Consider the following 19,647-nt stretch of genomic DNA (forward strand, 5'->3'; position numbering starts at 1 on the left):
TGTATTTAGGTTCAATGCCACCCTAGGCATCGGACCTAAACATGCCCCTACGTTGTGCGCGACGTCACTTCTGTAGTTTTCCTCTGACCCCCCACCCCTCACCTCCGTCCGTTGCGGAGGGTGGGGAGGGTTTTAAAAAAAAAATTTAAAAAAAAATAGACACCTGAGGGCTGCCCCCAAACCCGTGCCCTAGGCACAGACCCTCAGGGGCCTATATATAAATACGGCCCTGCATATAGGGGCTACCAAACAGCCAATCACAGCTCTTATTTGACATCCCCATGGACTTTTTCATCTTTGTGTTGCTCTCTAACTCTTTTTTACATTTAAATGTGGCTTATGAGTAAAAAAAAAGGTTGGGGAACCCTGGATTATATGATTTTGGCGCGCACAGATTGACATGCATTTATTGCATCAGCAGCCACGAATCAGACGTCCTGGGATAGACTAGTCTGTGGCTCTTCCGGCTGCACCAAGAAGCCCCGCTCGGAGCCCAAACCCGGTAAGGATTGACGCCTCTCAGGCGGGCAGCTTCCACAGTTTGGCACCAGCACGGCAGAGCGGGCAGCTGCTGGAAGTGAAATTGAAAGTAAAGATAGAGGGCGCTGTTCCCGCTAAAGTACATGGCATGCGTCTATGTGCAAAGAAGAAGAAAAACAAGGAAATGGTGGAGGGAGAGCCTGGCACTTATTCTATGTAACGACCGGCAGCAAAGAGTGGGGGCGATAACCGAGCCTTGATGGGTTAAATACGCTCTCGCTGCAGCCAAAGAGGAGGAGGATGGATTACGAATTTAAGAGCAAGCTGTCCGCCGAGCGGGAGAAAGTGGAGGATCTGTTTGAATATGAAGGTTGCAAAGTGGGTCGAGGCACCTACGGGCATGTTTACAAAGCTAAGAGGAAAGATGGGTAAGAGGCAATAGAGGGAGGGGCGTGTGCGAGGGAGGTGTGTGTTAGGTCACTGTGTATACCTGTGTGTGGACCACCTAGAGCAGTGTGTGTGTGTTTGAGTGAGAGCAATAAATGCGCCCTTGTAGCTGTACACATACCTGCGCGACTCTATAATAGAATGCATGTGTCTGCTATTGTGTCTATGAGCTAATGATTGGGAGCACTGCTGTCTGTTCTAACACAACTGCATACACACGTCAGCCCCTCACATAACGAGGAAAGCCGGGCATGCTGCTTTTCTTGTCAGCTTAGCGAGTTATTGATGGGGATATTGTGCTGCTACTTATGTGCTGTTACTGGGTATTTGCAGCTCCCTCCTCCTCTGCACACGCCCGGGATGCTCAACTTGTGCTGGGGGAGGAGGGGGAGGAAATCTGAGCTACAAATGTTTATGTTGGTGTAATCCAGCCTTGTGGTCCCACCCACTCCTCTGTTCCTCCTTTTCAGTGTTTGCCATAGCAGCACCGTGTCTCAATATGTTCTCCCTCGTCTTGCAGATTACCCATTTCTTTCCCTCAGTGCTCATCTGTAATGTAAGGATACCAACCTTTACTGACGAGACAGTTACCCGCTTGGATTCCGCAGAGGGCAGCAGTAGGGCCACAAGTTGAACATCACTGGAGCCTGAGCTTTGTGTGTATGGCAAGGGCAATTACAAATAAAATGAAGTGACTGCTCAAACTTTGAGGCTTCAGTAAGAAATAAATGAATGTATTATTCCATAAACACAGAATAGCAAGACTTTTATTTAATAAAGCTCAAATAATGATTATTGATTGTTGGTACATATGTGACTTTTCTGAGATATTTGATTAATAAACGTGTTCTGTAAAACAATGGCATGGTTGTATATGTGCAACATTAGTTGGAAATCACCACCGTTTTCTGGGTTTTAGTTGCCGTCTTTTCATAATGGCAATGAAAGTTGAATTATTTATTATCAGACAAACAACACTTGGCCCATCCTGCGTGAGGATTTCTTTTTCAATCTTAGGAATAACATGAAAAAACTCAGGTTTTAGATGAAAACCCTTGTCTGACACTTTCTGCACTCCTAGTTCTGGCCCTTGAAACAATGTAGGATGTCAGTAATCCATGTGAGGCGCAGCATCTCGCAGTGCCTTGGCCACATCTTCACTGGTCTGTTGTCTGATGACTTTGATATTATTTCAATAGTCAGAACTACCAGCGGAGAGAATAGCAAGGGACAGATACTGCTTTCAGATATGAGCACAATCCTGATCAGTTTGTGATCATTAGGGCAGAGACATGTGGAGATTCAGGGAGATTTAGTTAGCCGGTGACAAATCGCCTCTTCTTTGGGCAACTTATCTCCCCAAACTGCCTTCCTGCCAGTTAGAATGTAAATCCCCGGAGGGATCTCAATCGGAACTCTTCGTTTTCCGCCTCATGAGGCAACTTTGGAAAACGAAGCTCTCTGAGTGCCATCCCACCGGCGACTTCGATTCTAGCCAGCGGGAAGGCAGTTCAGGGAGGTTAGTCGCCGAAGAAGAGGACAATTTGTCGTCGGGCGACTAATCTCCCCAAATCTCCATGTATGTCTCTGCCCTTAGAGTTTCAACTTTTGTGAGCCAATATAATTATCTAACAAAGCAGTGCCACAGTAAACAAAATTACAGTAATGACAGTAAATTCTTAGATTTAAAAAAAAAAAAAAAGTTATAAAATTCATCCAAATTCTTAATCTTATCATTAGTTCAAACAAATTAGATATCTCAGCACCATCTACCCTATAACAAACAAAGAGGAACTGGGTGTGCAAGTAATTACAAAATACAAATATTACAAAAAAAATGCCAGCTTGAGTCAAGTAACGTCTTCTGGTAAAGATTTGTATAAAACTGTATCTCCCCCAGGCAGAGGGGCTGCTATAAGATGCCATATAGAGTCATTATTTATTGGGTCTATTGGGACCTTTGTGAACTAGAAATGCTAGGCCTATATTGACTCTCAGTCCAGGTCTAAATTAGAAAAGATAATGCGGATTGGGACTTGGAAGGTTAAAATATAACTTTTATTAAATCAAGGTAAAAATAACATTCATTCTGTAGAGATTACATTGTAAATATCGCAGTCTGTTCCTTTTCCTGTCTGTGCCTGTGCACCCATCATATTGTTTCTGGAACATTATGTACAAGTCCACACTCCATTGTTTAATATACATCCTGCATTCTAGATTTCCAGCCCATGCATAAATGTCTTTGTATAATGAGTAGGCATAGATGTTTTTATGTAATTACCATTATTTTTACTGGTTATTATGCATCATCATTTGGCCCCTTGTAAATGGTCAAAGACTATAATTGGCCACACCCTACTGTCTTTCCTTTTCTCATTCCCACAAGTGATGGGTTGGAGGGGAGGATAGAGGTATCTACACCATGGACAACTGTTTGATCCCCCATTTATCAAGGCTGTAGTTAAAAAAACAAGTTTGGTGACTCTGCTATGTTCTTGTATATTTCTTGCTGGTTCTTACCTTTGCTAGTACAGGTATGGGACCTTTTATCCAGAATGCAGGAGACCTGGGGTTTTCCGGATAATGAATCTTTCTGTAAATTGGATCTTAATTCCATAAAGGAAATTTATACTCCCAAAATGAACACTTAAGCAACAGATAGTTTACATCATATTAAGTGGCATATTAAAGAATCTTACCAAACTGGTCTATATATTTAAGTAAATATTGCCCTTTTACATCTCTTGCCTTGAGCTACCATTTTGTGATGGTCTGTGTGTTGCCTCAGAGATCACCTGACCAGAAATACTACAACTCAAACTGTAACAGGAAGAAGTGTTGAAGCAAAAGACATAACTCTGTCTGTTAATTGGCTCATGTGACCTAACAAGTATGGTTTGTTGGTATGTTTGTGAGCACAGTGAATCGTACGATCCCAGGGGGCGGCCCTTATTTCTTAAAATGGCAATTTTCTATTTATGATTACCCAATGGCACATACTACTAGAAAAGTATATTATTATGAAAATGGTTTATTTACATGCAGCAGGGTTTTACATATGAGCTGTTTTATGCAATATATTTTTATAGAGACCTACATTGTTTTGGGGTATAGTTTTGCTTTAAGTCTACTAGAAAATCTTGTAAACATTTAATAAACCCAATAGGCTGGTTTTGTTTCCTGTAAAGATTAATTATATCTTATTCTGGATCATGTACAAGCCAGGTACTGTGTTATTATTACATACATTATTATTTTATTTTTATTATTAAAGAGACAAAGGAAATAATTTTAAAAAATGTGGATTATTTGGATGAAATGAGTCTATGGGAGATGGCCTTTCCATAATTCGGAGCTTTCTGGATAACTGTTTTCTGATAATGGATTTATTTTATCACCTGTTATTAGTTAAACCATTGTACTGTGTATTATGAAAATGTGTTTGGTGGCTTATCGTTTTCTGGTTACGGTATTTGTGAGTAGCACTTCCTTCCATTTGAGGATGTTTTGAAAGATTTTAGGGGCAATTGAGCCTTTCTATTTCCTTCACAGTAGGTATATGTGCTATTATTAATAAAGGGTCAACAGGGGACATTGTCCGAAGCTGCACATATGCTTTATAAGAGAAACCGAAGGAAGAATTCTCAATTTGGAGTGCTACTTCTTTGTGCTGATCTTAACTTCATGGGGATGCTGGGGTTTTCTGCTGCAATGCTATGCTTTACATTATACACCTACACACAATAGTTCTATTGCCCTTTATAATTTTATACCACACTACAAAGACACTAAATAATCAGGTATTTACTTTTTAGGCTAGGGTCATGTGTCTCACTTTTTCACCAGTAACTGGCTGTGATCATTTACCTCACACTGGTTTGGCAAGTGGTTAACCAAAAAGCATACAGGCACAGTATCAGATGATAGCTATGATATCTGTCTTCCATTAAAGGGCAACTAAAGTCTAAAATAGAATAATGTTAGAAATGCTGTATTATGTATACTAAATATAAACATGAACTTACTGCACCAGCAGCCTAATAAGACAAATGATTTATGCTTTCAAAGTTGGCGCAGGGGGCTGTCATTTTGTAACTTTGTTAGACATTTCTGCAATATCAAGACTCGCACATGCTCAGTGTGGTCTGGGCTTCAGTTGGGAGGTTAAGCTTAGGGATCGTCATAAATTATCAAAACAGCACAAGTCAAATAATATCTGCCATAGAAGCCAATACAGCAAGGCTGATTAATAATCATAATATAGAGACTGCACTGCGTCTCTGGATACAAATCTCTACAGGGAATCCAACAATGCTGCTCGAGTTCTGGGAAGTAAGGTGGGGGGGCTCCCCCTGCCATTTGAAAGTATGATTGTTTACCTGCACAGCAGTTGGGGACCATCTGACAATTCCTATCCACAGCAGTAAAAGAAGGGGGAATTGCACTGCATACAGTCAGGTTTATGATAAAAACTGTAGACATCTTTTAATTAAAGTATATTGGAGATAGATTTCTTTTTCATTAAAGAAAGTAAAAATGGGATTTTATATTTTTGCCTTTACATGCCCTTTAACTACAGTAGAACAGAACAGTTCTGGAACACCCATATAATAACCTCCCATTATGGATATGAAGATACTGCTTAAATAGGTATCAAAAGCATTTTTGATTGTCTGACAAAACACCTGCATCTGTCATTTGCATTTTTGATTGAATCTTATTCAGTGCACCACAATATTTCTGAAGATGCTTTCAGTGTTCCCTATACTGTGCACCTGAGCATGTGTTGTGTCAAAAAAAATCTGCTTTTATTCATTGTCAATCATGTGTGATAATATTTATGACATAACTTTTATAATGAGATTCAAACAGTATATTTGAACAATACAATTTGAAAAAAACTATAGTCATTGATCTCTAATATGTCTTAAGCTGGCCATAGATGCAAAGATCCGATCGTACGAATCGTGGATTCGTACGATTTTCGGACCATGTGTGGAGAGTCCCGACATTTTTCGTCCGTCGGAGATCGTTCGTTTGGTCGATCGGACAGGTTAGAAAATTTCTGTTGCCTGCCGATAATATCTCTGCGTGTATTGCCGATCGTACGATTTTCAGTGGGAGACTGTCACTAGTGTTGTCAGACATAAGTATCGTACGATTGCTGTCAGGGGCAGAACATTGGGTGATCTGTTCTTATTTGATCGGAATGGTAAAGACTTTGATCTGAGTGGTTAGTGGAGGGTCGGGAGATGGGAAAGTCCGATCGTACGTTGATTCGTACGATCAGATCTTTGCGTCTATGGCCAGCTTTAGTATGTATTTATTTATTGTAGTTTATTTGAAGAAGCAAGTGGCATTGCTCAAAAGATAGAACCCAAGGCATATACTTGAGTTTTATTTAGGTTGCAGTCATATGGGTCTATCAAAGTATATTATCAGCCACCAACTTGTTTTTCTTTTTTTTTAATCAGTATTGGCACTAACTTAATTATGTTCACAGAGAACTGCAATTCTGCTGTTTTTGAAATACAGAAACAGGGCCTGACCCAGAGGCATAATTAGAGAACTATAAGCCCTGGTGCAAATTAGAAAATGTATCTTCCCACTGTGCTACTGTAATTTATAGGCCTTCCATCATGGACCAGACCCTGTCCCTTACACAGTTACACCCCCATATACCCCAATATTTATGCCATTGTGCAGGCCAAGGCATTCTAAGCAGTGTTTTTTTGGGTTTTGATTAATGCATTTTGAAATAATTTGCTAAGCAACTTATGTAGGTCAAGTGTTAAACCCAGGTCTTGTCCTTGTTCAGCCACTGCCTGCTGCATATACTTAGTAAGATACCACATTTTGCATGATCACTTCTGGAGTTTTGTATCTAGAAATAAATCACCCCGAAACATCCTGTGATGTCATGCTACACATTTTGGCTATTGAGGTGAATTATCTGTATATGTGCAAACAGATACTTGATCCTGAAGTGTGGGGATAGTTCTGTTAGTTTTGGGCAGAATGGTCACCTCTTTTTACCCTGTTATATATCTTCATAATTTTTGTAAAGCTTTGTTTTCGTGTGAATGGTTTATATGTTTATACAAGGTAATTTAATCTTTCCTGGTTATGTCTGTTCTCATGATAAGAGCCGTATATATTTTCTTGTTTGTTTATCTGTTTCTGTATAGGTAACATAGTATCTTCTTTTGTAAGACTGAGGGCACATGGAGCATTGACTCTGCTGCTCTCAACCTGTTTTTTTTTTTCGAGCCAACACTCTGTGTGCCCTTAGCCTAAATTTACCAAAACTGATTTGTATATTATAAATTATTGTGTGAACTTGAACCTATAGGCAATATTTGCCCCAGGAATCCAGTATAATTGTGCCAGATACAAGTGTTATAAAGATTTGCAATTGCTACTTGATTGTGCCTTACTTGTTTACTGTATTTTTTTATTCCTTTTATTTGTTTGGTTGTTGAGCTTTGTTTTAAGAGGACAAAGTGAGACAATTATTTCCTGTATTTGCCTTTGGAATATTCATTTTAAAAGTTAAAAAATATGCTATCATCATTTATTACTCTACTTTTTAACCCCATCTATAACCTCCAACCTCCCTTACCACCCTTGGCTGTCACAATGCCTTCCTCCTCAAAGATAGTCCTTAGTCCCTCTCCAAACATTTTATAAAAACTTTAGGATGAGTAATATGTGCTTGAATAAGTCTGAGCTAATACTGCTAGTTTTTTCCTGGTATCCCGTCGTCCCAGTCCGACCCTGGACAAGCCAGAGGTGTTTTGGAAAAAAACACCTTGTCAACTGTTAAACATGAGGGTGGATTAATTATTTTGTGTGACAGTTGGTGGCATTGGAAACATTGTATGTGCAGAGGAAAGTATATATTTAACTTAATATAAAAAAACAAACAACAAGATGATACCTACAACAAGACGATGATGCTAAACATACCTCAAAAGTCATCATGAGCAACTTGGAAAAAAACAAGCTGAAGGTTTTGGAATGGCCCTCACAGAGGCTGTGGGTAGATATTTATAACTGTCACATTCTATTTTTAACAGAAAGAAGGAGAAACAAGTTATGTCTCGTTTGCTACTTTTAGGGGGTTATTTACTAAACTCTGAATGCAAAAATCTGACTTTTTTTTAAAAAAAAATCACAAATTTTTTAGAAATATATTAAACCCAGAGGATGGAAAAGTCAGAATATGAAAATCTGGCATCTCAGACCTGTCCAGGTTGCATATAAGTCAATGGGAGAAGTCCCAATGATTTGTTGATGTGCGCTGGGTTTTTGGCAATACCGAAAAAAATTTTTTCCTGCAAACAAAATTTTCGGGAAAGTGTATTAATAAATAAGCTTAAAAAACTTTTTTTTTTTAAAGAAAATATTGAGATAAATTCGGACTTTGATAAATAAACCCCTTAAAGTAGGTGAATATATTTAAAGGACACGGAAACCTAAAATCACTGGGGGATGCCCAGTTTTGTTAGTCGCAACATGAGAAAAAAGAAAACTAATATTTTGTCAGGGCCCAATATTCCTCTTTACCAACAAAAAATTAATGGACTAACAGTGCTATTCTGCATTTTTCTTCAGCTCCCTTGAATTACTTTTATAGACTTAGAGTTGTCTCATATGTAATATTATCTGACATATGAGAATTGTTATTATGCACATGTTCCCACCTCAAGGCCATTCTAGGAAAATTTTGAAGGTGAAGAAAAATAGTGATGCCGTCTGCTTTTTTTCAGGCATTCTTCATCTTAGTGTGGGCACAGACAGCATACATACTATTTATTTGGTGGTGTCTGTGTTTGTTGCAGATTGTGCAAATCATGTCTTGAGAATTAATGTATCTGTGCTTACTGCTTACCACTGTCTCTTGGTTGATATTAGGAACAGGAGCCCTTTTGTTAGACCATACCTTTCTGTGTTGTTATGGTTTATACTTAATTCCAAAAGCTACAGTTGCATGCATGTAGAGCGCATATATATTTTCATGCAATACAGTGCAGTATTGAACTACTAAAGGGTAGTGGTTCTCTACACTATACTGTATTTCACACCAGGCAAGGCAGCTATGTAACTAGACCATAATATTCTAGTCCAAGTACAAGCAAAATTGACATAGAGGCTATTGAAATTATACCTGATTTCATTTAGCCATAGTGCTGTTTTCAGATATCAGTACATGCTTTTAAGCAGGCCCGGACTGGCAATCTGAGGGGCTGTTATAAGGTGCCATAGAAAGTCTGTATTTAATGGGCTGGTGGGGCTTATTGGGCCTCTTTTTACCTGACTGCCAGGGCTTATTTTCACTCTCAGTCCAGACCTGCTTTTAAGTATACGGCTAATAAATTTTTATCCCAAAACCATAACTGATCCACAACTGCAGTTTATAGCAGATTCTATTGACTTTACAGCAGCCAAGTTGCTGAAAGAGCTTTGGGTGTGTTTCACTATACTGCTTCCATATGCATTATTCATTGATTTTAAGTTTGCTGTTGCAATGACCTCCACATGTGTTAGTTGCACACACCTAATTATTTTATATATATATATATATACATATATATATATATATATATATATATATATATATATATATATACATATATATATATATATATATATATATATATATATATATATATATATATATATATATATATATATATATATATATACATATATATATATATATATATATATATATATATATATATATATATATATATATATATATATATAAACAAAAGTAATTTCAATGTTGCAAGGAAGTGGGCAATATGAGGATGCACAAATCAATTTTTTTCTTGAGATATTGGAGATCATATTGAGGATGAATTATTTCACCTTTCAGGATGTTACGTTGAACCGAGATGAGATCGAACTTCGCCCCGTCATATGCCAATACCTCTGGATGACCTTTACCAGGAGCACTGTTGTGCATGGTGGAGTTACATCGATGATGTCTTTGTGTTATGACTTATATTCCTTTTCGTGGTTCCACGAACAACTCAATAGACTTCATTTGTCGATAACGTTTTCCCTGGTACATGATCAGAAAGAGATTTATTTTTCAGATGTAATGGTGTATAGGGAGGAGGGACTACAGACAAAACTATTCTCCAAGCCAACTGACCGTAATACAAATTTTACATTTTAGTAGTTTTCATCCCACTCACACGAAGGAGGCAATACCAATTAGCCAATTAACAAGAGTTCAGAGATTAGTCAGTGACCCACAGGTTAGGGACACCCAAGTACAACAAATAAATACATTTAACACAAAGGGGTTATCCCACATGGGTATTGGACAAGGCAGAAAAGAGTCTGTCCCAGAATAGAGAGAAAAAGTAAAGTCCAAGGATTACTTTTGTTACCCAATATGGCGAATCCAGCATAAAGGTCAATGACATTCTACAAAAACATTGGTATCTGCTACGTAAGGCATATCCCATGGTAGATGAGTTTGTATTGCCACCCCTTACATCTTACAGGAGAGGTAGAACTAGGACACAGACATATAAAGAAAGGATTGAGGAACACATGCCTCGGAGTCAGGAATTGTGGCATGTATTCATGTCTTAATTGTAGACAATGTTGTTTTGTGATAAAGGGGAAGTCCTTCGAACACCCAGGCACGGGGGAGGTATATCACATGAGGGGATACTACACTTGTATCCAGGGCCGCCATTAGAAATCACGGGGCCCCGTACAACAAAATTTTTGGGGCCCCCTGGGCCCCGCCCACACTGACGACCAAGCTCCGCCCCATATCCCGCCCACATCGCAGTTAAAAGACCACACAGACATCAGCGCTAAAAAAGTAACCCCCCCCCACACAAGTTGTAAAAAGCTATTGATGGTCAGGGCCCCCTTATAAAAAAAATTGGGGCCCCAAAAAAAAAAAAATTAAAATTTTTTTTTTTTAAAAAACATTGGTGGCAGGGGCCCCCTGTTAAAAAAAACTTGGGGCCCCAACAAAAAAAAATGTAAAAAAAACTAAAAAATAAACAAACATTGGTGGCAGGGGGCCCCCTTCTAAGTTAAAAACAAATTGGGGCCCCAAAAAAAAATTTGAAAAAAAATTAATTTTTTTTTGAAAAAAAAAAAAAACATTGGCGGCAGGGGCCCCCTTATAAGTTAAAAACAAATTGGGGCCCCAAAAAAAATTTGAAAAAAAATTAATTTTTTTTTGAAAAAAAAAAAAAACATTGGCGGCAGGGGCCCCCTTATAAGTTAAAAACAAATTGGGGCCCCAAAAAAAAAATTTGGAGAAAAAAAAATTTTTTTGAAAAAAAAAAAAATGGTGGCAGGGGCCCCCTTACAAGTTAAAAACAAATTGGGGCCCCAAAAAAAATTTTAAAAAAAAATAATTTTTTTTTGAAAAAAAAAAAAAACTGGTGGCAGGGGCCCCCTTACAAGTTAAAAAAATTTGGGGCCACCAAAAAGAAAATTAATTTTTTTTTAAAAAAAAAACCCCAAAAAAAAAACAATGGTGGCAAGGGGCCCCTTACGAGTTAAAAAAAAAATTGGGGCCCCAAAAACAAAAGTTTTAAAAAAAAGATTGGTGGCAGGGGCCTATAGAATATTAAAATAATACATTGGTGGCCAGGGGATTAAAAAAAAAAAAACACAAACTGGTGTTCAGTAGAATTGAACTCATGGCTTCAGTACTTCAACTTCGCCTCCTTTCGTGACTTCGGGTCTTTTCACCGCTTCAGGACTTCGGCTTCGGCTGTTTTCGTGACTTCGGGTCTTTGCGCTGCTTCAGGACTTCGGTTTCGGCTGTTTTCGTGACTTCGGGTCTTTTCGGCGCTTCGTGACTTCGGGACTTCGGCTTTTTCCGTGACTTCGGGTCTTTTCGTCGCATCGGCTTCGGCTTTTCGGCACTTCCGCATTCGGCACTGAAGAGGCAAGACGTACGGCTCGGGCGCTCGTAAGGGGGGCCCGGATCTTCAAAAAAATGCAGCGCTGCCGGGCCCCCCTTCATGCCCGGGCCCGGTACGCTTGTCCCCCCTGTCCCCCCCTGATGGCGGCCCTGCTTGTATCTCACAAAATGCGATATACGCTATAGTGTGCCCTTGTGGAAAGATCTATGTTGGGGAGACAATACAGAAGGTGAAGTCATATATCTCTTAACATAGATCTACCATTAATACAGTGAATGTGACACTACCAATCTCCAAACATTTTAAGGAGAAAGGGCATACAGCGGAACAGTTGAGATTCACGATACTGGAGACAGTGCCCCCACTAAAGAGAGGTGGGGATCGTGAGTTGAAACTTAAACAGAGAGAGGTGTGGTAAATTCACTACATCCGCATGGATTAAATAAAGATTATAACCTGTATTTATTTTTATAAAATATGAATATTTCATTGTGTCTATTGGAAAATATACGATTTGTTGTTATATACATGTTACAAATGTCTATTTATTTGTTCTATACAGCAAGTGTGGTGACGGCCCTGTACGAGGCATATGGAAAGAATCAGTAGGTCACTTCCTTTGATGGACTTTAAAACCTGTATAGACTAACTTGATTTTAGAAACCATTGTTCACATGGCTTGAGAAAGAGCCTAAACCGGCTCAAAACGTCGCTACAAAATGTGTGGTGATGTAAATGCTTTTTTTCACTATAATATAACCTTTTTTGCATACAATCGTGAGTGCTGTCCAATTTTGTATACTAAATAACGGGGCAGACCGGAAAACCTCACTGGGACCTGCACCACACATATAAAGAAAATATAGCGTGAGTGCTGTTACTGACGAATACAGGAATGTATATATATATATATATATATATATATATATATATATATATATATATATATATATATATATATATATATATATATATATGCCGCTCATCCCTTTTTATTGGTTGCACATGGGTCAGGCTTGATATACTACTACAGAAATTAACTCCAGCACTCCAGTATATAGCCCCCTGGGAAAACCTAAAAAAAGTATTTAAAAAAATATTGCCAGAAAATTATTTCCCAATGTGTCAGTGTGGCTGTGAGCCCATTAGCTAGCATGAACAAACAAACACCTTCAAATTAAGGGGATTGCTCACTTTCCAACACTTTTTTCAGTTCAGTTGTTTTCAGATAGTTTACCAGAAATAAAGACTTTTAAACATTACTTTTCTATTATTTTCTATTTCTAATATTGATGTTTAAAGTTTATATGTTTCTAAAGCAGCTCTGGGAGTGGTGGTGGGGGGGTTACCAACTCTGTGAACTGTTTAAATAATACAGATGATACATTTCTTGGGCCCTGTTGAGCAGAATCCCTGAGTTTAATTAAAGGGGTGGTCACCTTTAAATTAACTTGGTATGATGTAGAGAGTGATATTCTCAGACAATTTGCAATTGGTTTTCTTTTTTATTTGTGGCTTTTGAGTTTTTAGCTTTTTATTCAGCAGCTCTCCACTATGCAGTTTCAGCTATCTGGTTGCTAGGATCCATGTAATCTTAGCAACCATGCATTGTTTTAAATGAGAGACTGGAAAATGAAAAGGAGGGGGCTTGAATAGAAAGTTGAGTAATAAAAAGTAGCAGTAACAATATATTTGTAGCCTTTCAGAGCATTTGTTGTTTAAATGGGGTCAGTGACCCCCATATGAAAACTGGAAAGAGTCAGAAGAAAAAAAATTAAAAAAAACTATAAAAAATAAATAATTGAAAAGTTGCCTAGAATTGGCCATTCTATAACATACTAAGGGGGTAATGTAATAAAATGTGCTAAGTTTGCTCAAGAGCAGTAAACCATAGCAACCAATCAGCAGGTAGAATTTACTGGTCACCTGTTTAAAAGCAAACATCTTATTGGTTGCTATAGGTTACTGCTCCTGGGCAAACTTAGTACCTTTTATGGTATATGGGGGTAAATGTTAACATGAATGTGAACCACCCCATTAAAGGCAATTGTTATAATTGATACATTAGTTACTAATATTTCACAGATGCTCCTGAGAGATGTATCAACTAATGTAGCAAAATGTAACAGTTTAGAATCTGCCCCTGGATTACTGAGATGCCAGGCATTAACACCAGAGAGGAACATTCAATTTTAAACTTCACATTGTGGAAAACTAGTAATAATTATTCAAAAATTAACATTTTTATTGGCATCAACCTTATTGTAAATTGTACAGTGCCTCTTGTTAGGAGGCATCCATTTAACTGTTTCATAACTGTTTAGTTATAGTGTCCTATTGAAGACTTTAGTTGCCCTAGCAATTATGGTACTTTTCAACATTTCACTAATTTTGAATTTGTATGATAGTTTTATTCTTGCATTCCATTGTCACAATATGTAAAACTCAAAATTAATGGCAAGTATTTAGGAACGACAGCATGTAACAGTTTTCTGTTCAGTCATGGTTTGACAAAATATGTAGAACCTGACAACATATGACATGACTATATCTCCAGGCAGCAATTATTCAGAGCATAAATGTCAGCATCTATTTGAGAAGTGACTGCAAGTGCTTTTTTGACTCTGGGCAATGTTCTTTTTTTGTACTTAAAGGTTTCAAACGTATTGTACCTTTATGTACATGCTTTATTGTTCATGTCTGTCTTAGACATTGTTGCTTATGTGTTTACATTAAAGTAATGAATAGGAGAGGTTATTACTGTGGTTATTTTACAAATAAGTAAACAGATTTTCAGCTCAATACTCTCAAACATGTATGAACAAAGGAAAACCCTTGAGTAAATAAAGTATACAAGAGGTAATTAACTTTTGAATGAACTTTTTTATGTTATTTAATAGTTATTGAAACAATACTAGGAATAGATTTTACATTTAACTCTCTGTTGTTTGAATTTAAGACTGCTTAAACCCTTAGAAACAATATTATGCTTTACGTAAAAAAAAAAAAAAGGAGCGGCAACAAAGCCTTAGAGGCTTAGACGTATGATTTAAAAAGGAACTGAGGAATTTTTTCATAATGAAATATGTAATGTAATATACATATGTAATAAGGTCCACTAGAAGTCAATGGCAGAAGTCCTATTTGCAATTTGAAGATATTATTATTATTACATTTCCACCGGATCCTTGAAAAATTCTGATTTTTCATGCGACAATCCAAAAAAATTGTGTTTTTCCACAATTTCTTAGAGTTTTTTTATTGATAAATAAGGGCAAATTGTGCATTCTAGTTTGGTCTGACTTCATCCAGATTTTGATAAATAACCCCCAAAGTGTTTTTATAGCTATGATTTCAAATGCTTTGCTATAATTTAAGTCAAGCTAAATAATAACCTATATAATAATAAAACAGTACCTTGTACTTGATCCAAACTAAGATATACTGTAATTAATGATTTATTGGAAGCAAAGCCAGCCTGCCTATTGGGTTTATTTAATGCTGACATAATTTTCTTGTAGACAAAGTATGGAGACCCAAATTACAGAAAACAGAATTACAGAAAGATCCAGGGTTCAGAGCAGTTTTCAAATCTTGTTTTTATTCTTTTGGAATCCACAATTAAAGGATAGAGCAGCCTCCTTTTTATGAAAATCGTTGTCAAGGCAATCTTTGCATCATCCCAAAATGTATTTTTATGCACCAGAATGGGGAAACTGATGACCAAACCCATGCAAAGGCTACACCGTTATAGACAGTGAGGGGGACAGGGGCATGCGGGGAGTTCAGTTGCCTCTAGGAAGTTCATAAATAAAAGTGAAAGTAATTATTGTGCCTCAGGCATAGAGGCAGGGACAGCAAAATATGATTGACAGCTGAGATTGTAAAATGAGTTTATAACAGACATGTAAGTTTTAATAAAATAACAGAAATGTGGGTTTCATCTGAAAAGGCCTCTTTAGCAGACTACACAGCAAGGGAATATCACCACTTGCAAACTAAAAATACCTTAATGGATGTCTTATGAGGTGTGCATGTGCTTCAATTATATGTGAGTAGGAAAATGGCTTTATATTATTATTCCTATGATATAATATGCTACATGTAACTGTCATTTCTAAAACTGTAATATGATTAACAGACAGACAAGGGTCCTAGCATCTTCACAACAAGAAATATTAATACCTTATTTTTACTTTTTTTTTTATCCAGAAAGGACGAAAAAGAATATGCACTGAAGCAAATTGAAGGTACAGGAATATCCATGTCGGCTTGTAGAGAGATTGCAGTAAGTGGAACATTATTGTAATTTTTTAAAATTTAAGCATGATGTGAAAAAAGTTAAATTTATGTATATCTAATTGTGAGTAACTAGAGGTTTGTGGACTTGAGAGTTGTGGACTGTCTGAGCATAATTGCACACCTTGGGCATGGCTGTGATCAGTGACATCTTAAAAAGTGTGAACTCTCCCTGTGAAGTCACTAAATAGGCAGATCAAAACATTCCTTGGTAAACGTTTTATATGTAACACTACTTTCCAGAGTTCTCCACATAGTGTGCCAAATATACCAAATGCATAAAGGTTGCATAATAAATATATGTGAAAGAAGTCTGTTGAGCCTTGGCGCAGTCTTGGCTTCCTTGGTGGGCCATCACCCCCAGGGTCATTAATTGAACAATATTGCTCCTTCATTCTATAATTATTCAGTTCAAGACTGTGTCCGTACAGCACAGAAAACTATATCTAATTTTTACCTATATTCATTCTGGAACTTTATGGGATGATGTAGTTATCGTTTTATTACTTATTACTTGCCTCTGATACTAGCAGCTGACTAGAGCTAGTAACTGATCTAAGGTCTTTTTCATACTATTAAACATTCAAGGTCCTTGTAATCAATTTGTCATGGTATGTCAAAAAGAGAACTGGGCATGCTCAGTATCAGACAGCCAAGCCTGAGGGAGGGGCTGAGTGGGTTGAGGAGGAGGAAGAGAAGGAGAACAAATCCATAGTGATTAAGGGGATGCTGCAGCCTTTCTATTAAACTGATTACATTTTTGTGTGTGTGCGTGAGCTGGGGGTTACCTGACTGTCAACAGCACAACAGTAAAGCAGCTAGTGTCCTGTGAGTCATGGTGCAAAATATAGCAACAGGAGCTCCCTCATGTTATGTCTCACCATAGTTTCAATAACAGGTTTGATAAATACGCCCAAAAGACTAGCATTAAATTAGCAAATAAATAAACAAAGCCACAGAGCTAAGCCAAAAACGAAAATACAAGAAATGGAGTGGAAAAAAAGGCAGCAGGTACTTTGAACCATTTCAAATTTGCCAGTTTGTATGAATGCCCCCAGGCAGTTGTGAAACCTGCAAATCTGAAGATGCATTTCCATAAATGGAGATGCTGGTTTAGCCAAAATTGATGCTACACTCACTGCTGAAAAATACAGGCACATTCTTATCCATTATGCAATAGCATTTGAGAGAAAAGTAAGAAAGCCAAATTCTGCAGTGAAACTTTAGCAAGTTCTCCATGATGTTGGGACTTAAAGGAGAAGGAAAGCCCCAGGGCGCAAAACCCCTCCCCCCCTCCCGTGTATTGCCCCCCCTCCCTCCTCCCCCCTGGCCTACCCCTCCCGCTGGGCAAATGCCCCTAACTTTTTACTCACCCCTCTGCGCAGGTCCTGTCCACGGAGTTCGCAGTCGCCATCTTCTCCCACGCGCGTCTTCTTCCTGCTCTGATCGGCGTTTTCTGGCGCATGCGCAGTAGGAACAGGTACCGGTACGGCTCTACTGCGCATGCGCCGAATGTCACGAAGTGAAATCGGAAAACTTCGTGACATTCGGCGCATGCGCAGTAGAGCCGTACCGGTACCTGTTCCTACTGCGCATGCGCCAGAAAACGCCGATCAGAGCAGGAAGAAGACGCGCGTGGGAGAAGATGGCGACTGCGAACTCCGTGGACAGGACCTGCGCAGAGGGGTGAGTAAAAAGTTAGGGGCATTTGCCCAGCGGGAGGGGTAGGCCAGGGGGGAGGAGGGAGGGGGGAAATACACGGGAGGGGGGGAGGGGTTTTGCGCCCTGGGGCTTTCCTTCTCCTTTAAAAGGATTGTTCAAAAATAAAAACTGGGTAAATAGATAGGCTGTGCAAAATAAAAAATGTGTATAATATAGTTTGTTAGCCAAAAATTTAATGTATAAAGGCTGGAGTGAGTGGATGTGTAACATACTGTAACAGAACAGAACACTACCTCCTGCTTTGTAGCTCTCTTGGTTTCCACTGATTACCAGGCAGTACGTGGGGGGGGGCTAACTAACTGATGATATTTTTGGCTAACTAACTATTAGAAACATTTTTTATTTTGCACAGCCTATTTACCCAGTTTTTATGTTTACACTGAACTGTTTGTTCCTTTAAAGCTGGTCATACAGCATATGTAGGTTTCTTGAGGTGGGCACTATCAGGCTGTATCTTTTTGCCCTTGGGTTGTAGGCTGTCAAGAGGAGGATCACATCAACGTGCATAAACAGTCCTTGATATGATGTAAAAAAAAACAAACCTGACAATCAATATCTTCTCGATTTTTGGCCAAATATGCATTGGTCAGGCCCATTGGATGGCACCATACAAGGACTGTTAAGCTGTGAACTTGATATGGAAGGACTGCGTTGGCAGCATTTATCAGCCTGTGTATGGTCATGTAATTTTTTTTTCTGTTAACTACTTTTTATCAATTTTCTTGATAAATAAAAAACATTTACCCTTTACAGAATTTTCACAAAATTTTGCAGTCTTGTGTGTGTGTATATGTATCTATATATGTGTTTATAAGAATACAGACAATATAGAATCACTATAATTTTCAAATATACTTTTTTAATGAAACTGGATATCTTGTAGAAATATATACGTATTAAATGGGATATGGCACTATTTGTTAAAGGGCAAACTCAAGAATCTCTTGAGGGATAGGGCAGCTACAGTACTTGCAAATATATTTTGACTACACATAACAGCTTCATACACTGGAACAAGGTTTAGCCAGAGCAGATGGCTTTTAGGTTAGTCATAAGATGTTTGATGTTTTGGCCTGCTAGCTAAAGAATGTAGATTTTTGTGGCATTTTTATAGCAACAATAATTCCTTAGAATTTCTACTGAATTATAGTGCAAGCTTCAGGAGACAGGCAACTCTCTGTTTAACTGGCTCTGTTTACTTAACGTTATTGGAGCTGGCGTTTGCAAATGGCAGGGGTTCAACAATATTAGGACTTCTGGCAAGTGTCTCATTCATGTTCCTATATATGCCACTCACGGGTTCAGAGAGATTAGATATGCCCCATTTTACACTCAACATAACCCAGTGTGGACATTATTGAACACCTTCTCTAACATTGGTTCCTGTACTGTTTCCAACCTTACGTACGTTGGAAAATATTGTATGTGTCAGAGACAAATAACAGGAGTCTGTGTGTCTGTCCTGTGAATCAGAAGTTCACAATTAGTACAAGCCCTTGGTGGAATATTGTTTTTTTCATTATAGTATTTCAGGCTTCACCAAATAAACTGCTATAGTATGATTAAAATGATTACATTTATATGTGAATAGTCCACGTTATTTAACAAGTAATTGCTCAGCTTTTGTCATACAAGACTCCAAAATACACAATCATAGGAAAATGGCACATTGGATATTTTGACTGCTGTTGTTATCAGACTGAAAACGATGGTGGTAAAATTACAGTTTGTAAAAAGTCAGTTTACCATGATACCATCTCATAGTAATCAGTTTCTA

The 19,647-nt window shown here is 38.1% G+C and overlaps 1 protein-coding gene across 2 annotated transcripts in view; it reads left to right on the top strand.

Moving 5' to 3' along the window:
• The first annotated feature begins 373 nt into the window (after positions 1 to 373).
• cdk19.L (cyclin-dependent kinase 19 L homeolog) overlaps positions 374 to 19,647 on the top strand; it is a 90,740-nt gene continuing 71,466 nt past the window's right edge. Inside the window, exons 1-2 of one of the 2 annotated variants that reach the window (XM_018261675.2) lie at positions 374 to 908; positions 16,062 to 16,137. In XM_018261675.2, coding sequence (XP_018117164.1) covers positions 781 to 908; positions 16,062 to 16,137 — 204 coding nt within the window. In that variant the 5' untranslated portion in view covers positions 374 to 780. The remainder of the gene's footprint in view (positions 909 to 16,061; positions 16,138 to 19,647) is intronic. The other variant, NM_001087254.1, reaches the window with a different exon arrangement.

This window comes from Xenopus laevis, chromosome 5L (genome assembly GCF_017654675.1).
Source record: "Xenopus laevis strain J_2021 chromosome 5L, Xenopus_laevis_v10.1, whole genome shotgun sequence".
NCBI lineage: Eukaryota > Metazoa > Chordata > Amphibia > Anura > Pipidae > Xenopus > Xenopus laevis.